General features: G+C 48.4%; 2 protein-coding genes across 3 annotated transcripts; both read left to right on the forward strand.

Annotated features, from left to right (window-relative positions):
- The first annotated feature begins 309 nt into the window (after window positions 1-309).
- LOC120457641 lies at window positions 310-8,443 on the forward strand. 2 transcript variants are annotated; one of them, XM_039645137.2, is made up of 2 exons: window positions 310-649; window positions 7,373-8,422. In XM_039645137.2, exon 2 carries the CDS (start codon window positions 7,384-7,386, stop codon window positions 8,260-8,262), a length of 879 nt encoding a protein of 292 aa, XP_039501071.1. In that variant the 5' UTR covers window positions 310-649; window positions 7,373-7,383; the 3' UTR covers window positions 8,263-8,422. The 2 variants fall into 2 exon arrangements, with proteins under 2 accessions (XP_039501071.1, XP_039501072.1); XM_039645138.2 differs by lacking the exon at window positions 310-649 and having other exon boundaries at window positions 7,380-7,955; window positions 8,215-8,443.
- Window positions 2,076-7,256, forward strand: LOC122756609. Its single transcript, XM_044006699.1, has 4 exons — window positions 2,076-2,553; window positions 3,547-3,870; window positions 3,988-4,063; window positions 4,121-7,256. Exons 1-4 carry the CDS (start codon window positions 2,076-2,078, stop codon window positions 7,254-7,256), a joined length of 4,014 nt encoding a protein of 1,337 aa, XP_043862634.1.
- Window positions 8,444-9,058: the final 615 nt, after the last annotated feature.

Below are 9,058 nucleotides of genomic sequence, written 5' to 3' on the forward strand. Positions count from 1 at the left end.
CACCGTTAACGTGACGCTAGAGGTCAGCGACAAGGCGATGGCGAAACTGGATGTAGGCCGTGTCTACATCAAGTGGTTTTCTTTCCGATGCCGATCGCAGGTCCGGACATATGCCTGCCACAGGTGTGTGGGTTTCGACCACAAGGTCAGCGAATGCCGCCAGAAGACGAATGTATGCCGCCAGTGCGGGCAACAAGGCCACACCGCGGCTAAGTGCCAGAACCCGGTGGACTGCCGGAACTGCCGTCACAGAGGGCAACCCTCGGGGCATTACATGCTCTCGGACGTATGCCCGATATACGGCGCGGTGCACAAAAACATACAGACATTCCATGTATGTTGGCCGATCGATGTACATACATATGTCCATTGCATCTGCATACATTGCGTACATGGCACATACGCAACGTCGTACATCTGCATGGTCATAGGGTGTTTCATTAATTGCCAAACCATTCAAAACATTCAAACAGACATTAATATCATCCAACATATGTACATACATATATTAATGTTATTGTTTACTTTTTCACATACACGAAAGCTTCCACACACACGACAAGCACAGACGTTTTGTTGGACTGGCAGATAAGAACCGGCTGCAGCCAACACTACGACGAACACATCCACGAACACAACCTCCAACGCAGTAAGAGAAAAAAGAATAACAAAAAAACAAATTTTAAAAACAAACATCGGCGCTAACATTTACATATTGTATATATATATGTGTGTACCAGCATATGTACGTATGTGTCAAGGTAGCCACTCTAGGGCCTATTCCAATAAGGGACCGTTCACACTGACACTACTTTTTTCTAGTTTCCCATAGAAAGTGTCAGTGTGTGTTTATTTTTTTGTTTCTTTAATACTTTTTTTTTAACTCCGTTCTTGATTTATTCGCATATCCGATTCGCATATATCGTCTCAAAAAATTGGCCGAACATCCACGCTTATCCAGCGTCCCACATCAACAATTATAGTCCAGCGTGATCCAGCGCCCTCATATCTGTTTTTTTTCTCAATCGATAGCAACATTTATTCCGATTATTGTGTATTCCGCGCTTAATCCAGCGACCCCAGGTTTTATATAAAACGATAACATAATTTGTAACGATTACCATTTGTTTTTCAAGCGCAATCCGGCGCCCCCTTATTTTTGTCTAAATCGATTAATTCCGACTATTCATTTTTCTTTTGATTTTGTCTCTCGCTCAATACAGCGACCCCGGTGTTTTTTTTTTTTTTTTGTTCCGATTGTCACATCTTTTTTCACGCGTTGTCCTGCGCCCCCACACCCTGTCTAAATTGATGCGATAATTTGGTTCTTAATTACTTTTGTGCGCTTTATCGAGCGACCCAGTATAATTCCAAATCAACAATCCTTAGCTTTCAATTATTTTGGGTGTCCGCTGTATCTAGCGACTCCAGTTATTTTTTTTTTCCAAAACGGAACATTCCGATCGAGCCAACTGGTCGCACGCTTATCCAGCGTCCCAATATATAAGTTGTTTCGAGCTTGGTTGCACGCTTAATCCAGCGTCCCAATATATAAGTTATTTTCGATCTTGGTTGCACGCTTTATCCAGCGTCCCAATATAGAAGTTGTTTCGAGCTTGGTTGCACGCTTAATCCAGCGTCCCAATATATAAGTTCTTTCAATCTTGGTTGCACGCTTTATCCAGCGTCCCAATATATAAGTTGTTTCGAGCTTGGTTGCACGCTTTATCCAGCGTCCCCGTATTTGTCCAAGTGGACAGACTGTTTCGCCCCCACACGGTTTTCGGCTCCTCCGAGAGCTTAATATGCCAATTGGCCACGGTGAGGAGGTAAAAACCCGTTTGACTGTTTCCAAAACGTCTCAACGAGTTAGAGCCAAGAGCGAGTCCTCTGTGCCCTTCAAAATCCCAAGTCCCACTCGAAGCAAAAGCCCATCGTCAACTCCACGGAAATCCACGAGCACGTCGCTCCAAGTTCCACGGTCAGCACCGAACACGAAACCGAATTTAGACTTCTCACCCCAAATTACGAGAGCAACCGCAAAAATGGCGCAAGCTGAGGCAGACAGGGCCTTGATGAAATTCATGACCATAACCGATAGAGTAGGTCAGTTCGAGGCCAGAGTCAACACCCCAGCAGTCACAAGTCCGTCAATCCACACAAGTAGGGTGCGACTCGAGCAGATCAGGGCCCTATGGGACAAGGTGGAGAAGGAATACGAGGTGTGCTCCGAAGCTCTGTCCGGTCTGGGATCCACAGACACAATAACAGTCATGCAGTCCAAGTATGACTACTGTTATGCCGTTTACGAGCGGTGCGCAGCGAGCCTCAACGAGATCATTGAAGAAGGTTCTCGCTCGCAACAGGCCGTTCAGGCCTCCATTCCGGCGCCTCCTCAGGGAGGGTGTCGCTTACCCCCAGTCGAGTGCGACAGTTTCAGTGGGGACTATGTTCACTGGCCCACGTTTCGGGATCTTTTCTCAGCCATCTACATACACAACCCTCGGCTTTCAGAAGTTGAAAAGTTGTTCCATCTCAATGCTAAAACTAGTGGTGAGGCTAAATCCATTGTGGCCTTATCACCCTTAACCAATGATGGATTCGAATCAGCCTGGAGAAACTTGCAGAATCGTTTCGAAAACAAGAGGCTACTGGTCAACAGTCAGCTTAAGATTTTGTTTAATTTACCTTCTGTTGGCCTTGAATGCGGCAATTCCTTGAAACAGTTAGAGAGCACAATTCAAGGTTGTTTAACAGCTTTGAAAATAGCAAAAATCGACACCTCTAACTGGGATTGCCTGCTCGTTTTTCTGTGCTCTGCCAAGTTGCCAAAGCTAACGCTGTCTCTATGGGAACAATCCCTTATGAGTAAGACAGATATTCCACTGTGGGCTGAATTCCAGGCTTTCTTACAAGATCGTCATCGAACGCTCGAGGCGATCGAAGATTTTAAGCCAAACGCTCAATCCAGAGCACTGCGGACTGACAATAGCCCGCGGGCGATCCAGACCTTTGAGAATAGAGTGACGGTAACTCCACAATCCTGTAAACTTTGTTCGCAAGAGAACCATCCTATCCGAGTATGTCCGTTATTCTTACGAATGCCAGTCGGAGAGCGGGAGAAATATATAAAACAGCAGAAGTTGTGCTTAAACTGTTTTGCTAGAACGCATCTGCTTAGGGATTGCACTAGCACGCATAATTGCAATACTTGTAAAGGGCGCCACAACACTCTCCTACACCGAAGCGGCACTCCACCAGTCCAGTCAGCGGTCAATCCTGACCACCAGGCCCACGTATCCACATTTAACCACCAGCAAGATATACAGTCCACTCCATTAACGAATCAACCGAATGTGCAAACGTTTCTGGCTGTAAACACTCAAGGGGTCCTCCTGAGTACAGCTTTAATAGAGATTTGCCATTCAGGCATCAAATACTCAGCACGGGCACTTATTGACTCGGGTTCTGAGGCAACCTTTATTTCAGAACGCTTGTTCAACTTGATTAAGTTGCCTTATGAATCCATCCATGCTCAAGTTTCAGGGCTCAACCTCACTGTTGCGGCTCAGCCCCGTAAGCGCTGTCAACTCAGCATAGGTTCTCCGGTCAAGCCCCACATCCAAATTAAGACTTCTGCATATGTACTACCACAACTGGCCGGGAGTCTCCCATCCTTTACTTTACCTGAGGACTCTTTAAAGCATCTGCCGCCTTTGCAACTAGCAGACCCAAATTTCTACCGGAGTTCGCAGATCGACGTTCTGATCGGTGCCGATATCCTGCCATCGATCATTCTCAGCGGCTCCCATCCCAATATCTGTGGCACGCTTCTTGGCCAGGAGACCATATTCGGATGGATTCTTTGCGGTCCGATCGCAACGAATCCCACAAGCAGAATATGCTCATTTTTGTCCCGACTAGCTGTCACCGAGTCCAGACTGGACAACATTCTCACAAAATTTTGGGAGGTGGAGGATGTTCCAGTGAAGCGGGTTAGGGAATCCACCTCGATTTGCGAGGAAAACTTTGTCCAATCTACCAAAAGGAACGAGGATGGGAGGTATGTGGTTTCGTTGCCCTTTAAAGAGCCTAACAATATCAACCTTGGGCACTCCAGGTCGATCGCACTGGCTCAGTTCCTCCGAAACGAGATTCGACTGAATAAAGACGTTGTGTCAAAAAAGCAGTACGACTCAGTCATTCAAGAGTATTTAGATTTAGGGCATATGCACCAAGTCTCTCCGGACGACTCTAATAATTTTTATTTGCCCCATCATGCTGTCTTCAAACCAGACAGCACCACAACGAAGGTTCGCGTTGTGTTTAATGCTTCCAATCCTTCATCAAACGGGAACAGCCTCAATGATATCCTTCATGCGGGGCCCGTACTGCAGTCCGATCTTACTATCCAGATTCTAAAATGGCGTTTCTTCAAGTATGTGTTCAATGCGGACATCACAAAAATGTACAGGCAAATTCGGGTAAATTCAACCCATACGCGCTTTCAGAGAATCCTCTTTCGCAATAAGGATGGAGAGCTCTGTGACTATGAACTCGATACAGTCACCTTCGGCGTAAACTGTGCGCCTTTCCTAGCCATCCGCGTTCTACAACAGTTGGCTCAGGATATCCGAGGCCAATATCCTTTGGCAAGTGACATCATCTCGAACTTCATGTACGTTGACGATGTGCTCGCAGGCACTCACACTAAGCAGTCGGCAGTTTTAGCCATCGAGGAGCTTCGGCTGGCTCTTGAGAGTGCTGGTTTTCCATTACGGAAGTGGACCTCGAACGAAAGAAAACTCCTACAAGAGGTTCCAAAGGAGCACTTGATTAGTGCAGACTTTCTGGAGCTTGAAGAGGCTAGTACGGCGAAAACTCTTGGGATCCGTTGGCAAGCTACATCCGATAGTTTCTTTTTTATTCCAAGGGTGATCCACCTCCAAACTGCTTACACAAAACGAGAGGTTTTATCTCAGATAGCCAAACTGTTCGACCCAGCAGGATGGCTATCACCTTTCGTAGTCCGAGCCAAGATTTTTATGCAGAAAATTTGGCTACGGGAGCTGGGCTGGGATCAGCCACTCCCCAGGGATCTCGCGACCCAGTGGCGGGAGTTCCTAGAAGGGTATCCTGCCCTGAAGGAGATTCGTATTCCGAGATGGGTACGTTTCCATCCAGCTGCGAAACTTCAGTACCATGCGTTTTGCGACGCGTCACAGGACGCCTATGGGGCTGCTATTTTCGTCCGAATCGAAACGAAGGAAGGCTGTTGTACTCATCTACTTACATCCAAAACCCGAGTCGCTCCTGTCAGATCCATCTCCATACCACGCTTGGAATTGTGCGGAGCAGTGCTGCTCACGGAGCTGGCAGCTCTAGTAATTTCTGAAATGCCTCCTCATGTTTATGAGACCTTTTACTGGACCGACTCCACGATCGTTCTTGCATGGCTGAGTAAGCCAGCGTGCACCTGGACAACATTCGTTGCCAACAGGGTCGCAAAAATCGAACAGTGTACCGGCGGAAGCAAGTGGGGACATGTACGATCCGAAGACAATCCAGCTGATCTGGCAAGCCGGGGCGTCTCACCCCAAGAGCTGAAGGACAGCGCACTGTGGTGGCGTGGGCCAGCTTGGTTGCACCTCAAACAGGAGCAGTGGCCGAGTGAGTTGTTGGTCCATCCGGAGACTGAGCTCGAGCAGCGCCCCGTCAAATGCCACACGGTCGCAGTGCCCTCAGCAGTTGAAATCCTAGAGAGGTTCTCAGCCTTTGACCGAGCTCTGCGAGTTCTTGCTTATGTGTTTCGTTTTGTGAAAAGTTGCCGGAGGGAAGGTGTAGCCTTATCGGCAGAACTCACTGCGGCGGAGTTGTCGGAGGTGCAGGAGCGGCTAATTGTGCTCACTCAGAAGAATGAGTTTCCCGCCGAATATAAGGTTTTGAGCAACAAGCAACCAGTTCCACCCGCAAGCGCAATTTCGAACCTAAACCCCTTTCTTGACGGGAATGGGGTCTTGAGAGCAAGCGGCAGGTTACAAGCATCTGAAATGCTTAGTTATGATGAAAAACATCCGATCATCCTTCCTGCACGGTGTAGGTTCGCCGAACTTCAAGTCTTGTTTATCCATCGCATATCCTTGCATGGGGGGAATCAATTAATGATCCGACTGATCCGTTCCAAATTCTGGATTCCCAAGCTTAAAATGTTGGTGAAACGAACAATACATTCGTGCCGAGTGTGTGTTATTCACAAGAAGAGACTGCAGACGCAGTTGATGGGGAATTTGCCCCGTGCGAGGTCCACGTTTTCCAGACCGTTCACCCATACGGGAGTGGACTTCGCAGGACCATTTGACGTCAAGAGTTATGTCGGTCGAGCCTGCAAAATCACAAAGGGGTACGTGTGCGTTTTTGTGTGTTTTACTACCCGGGCTATCCACCTCGAAGCGACCTCGGACTTGACTACAGAGAAGTTCCTGGCCGCATTCTCCCGTTTTTTCGCTCGGCGTGGGTGTCCACAACACGTCTACTCTGACAACGGGAAAACGTTTGTCGGAGCTTCCACGTCCTTATCAAAGGATTTCATTGAAGCTACCAGAACATCGGTTTTATCGCAGCACAGTCTTCAGAATGTGTCCTGGCATTTCAACCCTCCTGGCGCACCTCATATGGGTGGGCTTTGGGAGGCAGGTGTGAAGAGCTTCAAGTCGCATTTTTACAAGTACACAGCCGCTGGGAAATACACGTTCGAGGAACTGACTACCCTCCTGGCGAAGATTGAGGCCTGTTTGAACTCCAGGCCCATCTCGCCAATGTCCGAAGATCCCACGGACCTTATCGCTCTGAGCCCTGGGCATTTTCTAATCGGTGGACCATTACTTGCGGTAGCAGAACCTGAGGTTAAAGAAGGTCCCAGCTCCATTATCAATCGGTGGCGGAGGTTGAAAGCCCTGAATCAGCAGTTCTGCCTGCGTTGGAAGGAGGAATACCTAAAGGAACTCCACAAAAGGAATAAATGGAAGTTCCCAACGCGAGATCTCCAGGCTGGAGACATGGTGGTGATCAAAGAGGAGAACTTGCCATCCAACGAGTGGCGACTTGGGCGTATCCAAGTGGTCTGTCCCGGCGTGGACGGCAAGGTCAGAGTGGCAGACGTGCTCACAGCACGGGGGGTCGTCCGGAGACCAGTGGCAAAAATGATCCGCCTTCCAATGGACAGCCCGAATGAGTCGAAAGACTCCTCCATACTTTAAGTATTTGAAAACCTGCTACTGACGAGTCCTAAGTTGTGTCGTCCTACGTTGTCCATGTGTCATGATCATCCGCATCTATCTCATTTAATTTTTTATTTTGCCCATTTCTTATGTAGCCGCATATACAATGGCTCCAGCGATCCGCCACGGTGTATACCGCTGTCGAGTGTGCAGGGGGATTCATCCATTGAGGAGCTGCCAGCGATTCCTGCAACTGCCGGCTGTGAAGCGGCTCCGGGCAGTCTTGATTAACAAGTACTGCGCTAACTGTCTGGCCCACGAGCATTCGGGCCGGTCGTGTCGCAGCAAAGCGAGGTGCCGCATCTGCCGAGAGGCCCACCACACTCTGCTGCACATCCGCGGCGAACAGCCAGGCTCTTCGAGGCCTCAACGGAAGCGTGAGCCACAAGCAGCGCCTCAGCCTCAACGGCGTCAGGAGGTGGGTTCGACCGGGTCACGACGCTCAGCCTCGCCGATGGATAGGTCCCCACCCCACAGCTCATTGTCAACGCCGACGGGCGCGCCTAGCTTGGTGCGGACGAGCGTCAGCATCCTTCCGACCGCTGCCGTGCTCATTGGGTCCGAGCAGAAGAGATTCGATGTGCGAGTCTTGGTGGATCCGTGCTGCCCCGTGAGTCGCATCCACGTCTCGCTGGTGAAGGCCCTCAACTTGGCCGTCACGGGCGTGGGCAACGAACGGCTGTGCACCACCGAGATTCGCTCGAAAACGTCCCGGATGAGCAAACAGCTGCTGATGGTGGTGGACGAGCAGATGCAGAGCCGGACGCCGGCACAGCCCCTGGATCCGAAGGTGCAGGACATGTTCCACAACATGACGCTAGCGGATGACCGGTGGTTCCACCCAGCGCTTGTCTCGGCTGTCCTTGGAGCAGACGTTTACGCCGACCTGATGCTGCCGGGTATCATCGCGAGCCAGGACGGCCTGCCCATGGCACAAAATTCCAAGCTGGGATGGATTCTTTCGGGACGCTGTTCTCTGTCCTAAATGTGCAAGTATTCCTCTTGCAAGGGGGGGAGAATGTTCATGCCGAACAGCTGAGTCCGGTATCCCGCCAGCAGAGCATCGCTGTTGGCGGAATGTTTCGGAAATGGGACATGAAGCCGTTATTTTATGTGAGAAAACTACTTGAAAATAAAACCCCAACCGAGAAGGACGAACTCCAACACCCCTTTTGTTTTACTAATCTCTGGGAATATTTGCGACACCAGCTTTTCCGGCCCCCGACGTCTCAAAGCTATAACATTAATATTTATGATGAAACTATTGTGTATGACGGAATGACTTTAGATTTTTCGGGAATTAAATTTCCAATCGAAAAAAATAGGAGTTCGATATTTTGACAAAAACAAAGTCAACTTTAGCATAAATATTTATGAAATTGATGAAGCAGGTGAAAAAATTGTTGGTCCCACGATTAAAACAAAAGAAAGAAAACGGAACCACATTAATATATTGGGAATAGATAATATTACTCAAAACATTATGCATTATGCGTATATAACAAATCTTTATACATTATGCTCTTCACAATTTTCTAAAGGAAAATCGGGAGGATATTTTTGTGAGAACTGTCTTCAGTGTTATCACGTGAAAAGCACTACTCACAACAAACTGGAACGCGGAAAAGTGTCCTCATTTTATCCTGACCCTAATACGACAACATCGTTTAAAGGGTATCACAAAAAATTATCTCCTCCAGTGGTAATTTATGCAGACACTGAGGCTGTTCTTGAAAATTACAAAACATGCTTGAATTCTTCTGCTTCAAAGGTAAATAAGA

This window comes from Drosophila santomea, unplaced genomic scaffold, assembly GCF_016746245.2.
Source record: "Drosophila santomea strain STO CAGO 1482 unplaced genomic scaffold, Prin_Dsan_1.1 Segkk69_quiver_pilon_scaf, whole genome shotgun sequence".
NCBI lineage: Eukaryota > Metazoa > Arthropoda > Insecta > Diptera > Drosophilidae > Drosophila > Drosophila santomea.

What these genes read in the sequence shown, in the direction of transcription:
- LOC120457641 (XM_039645137.2), top strand. Translation starts at nt 7,384, where the DNA reads ATGGCTCCAGCGATCCGCCACGGTGTATACCGCTGTCGAGTGTGCAGG.
- LOC122756609 (XM_044006699.1), top strand. Translation starts at nt 2,076, where the DNA reads ATGAAATTCATGACCATAACCGATAGAGTAGGTCAGTTCGAGGCCAGA. An exon ending in TCTCAATGCTAAAACTAGTG is followed by an intron (nt 2,554 to 3,546) that starts GTGAGGCTAAAT and finishes CTCAAGTTTCAG; the next exon opens with GGCTCAACCTCACTGTTGCG. An exon ending in ATTCGGATGGATTCTTTGCG is followed by an intron (nt 3,871 to 3,987) that starts GTCCGATCGCAA and finishes AGGATGTTCCAG; the next exon opens with TGAAGCGGGTTAGGGAATCC.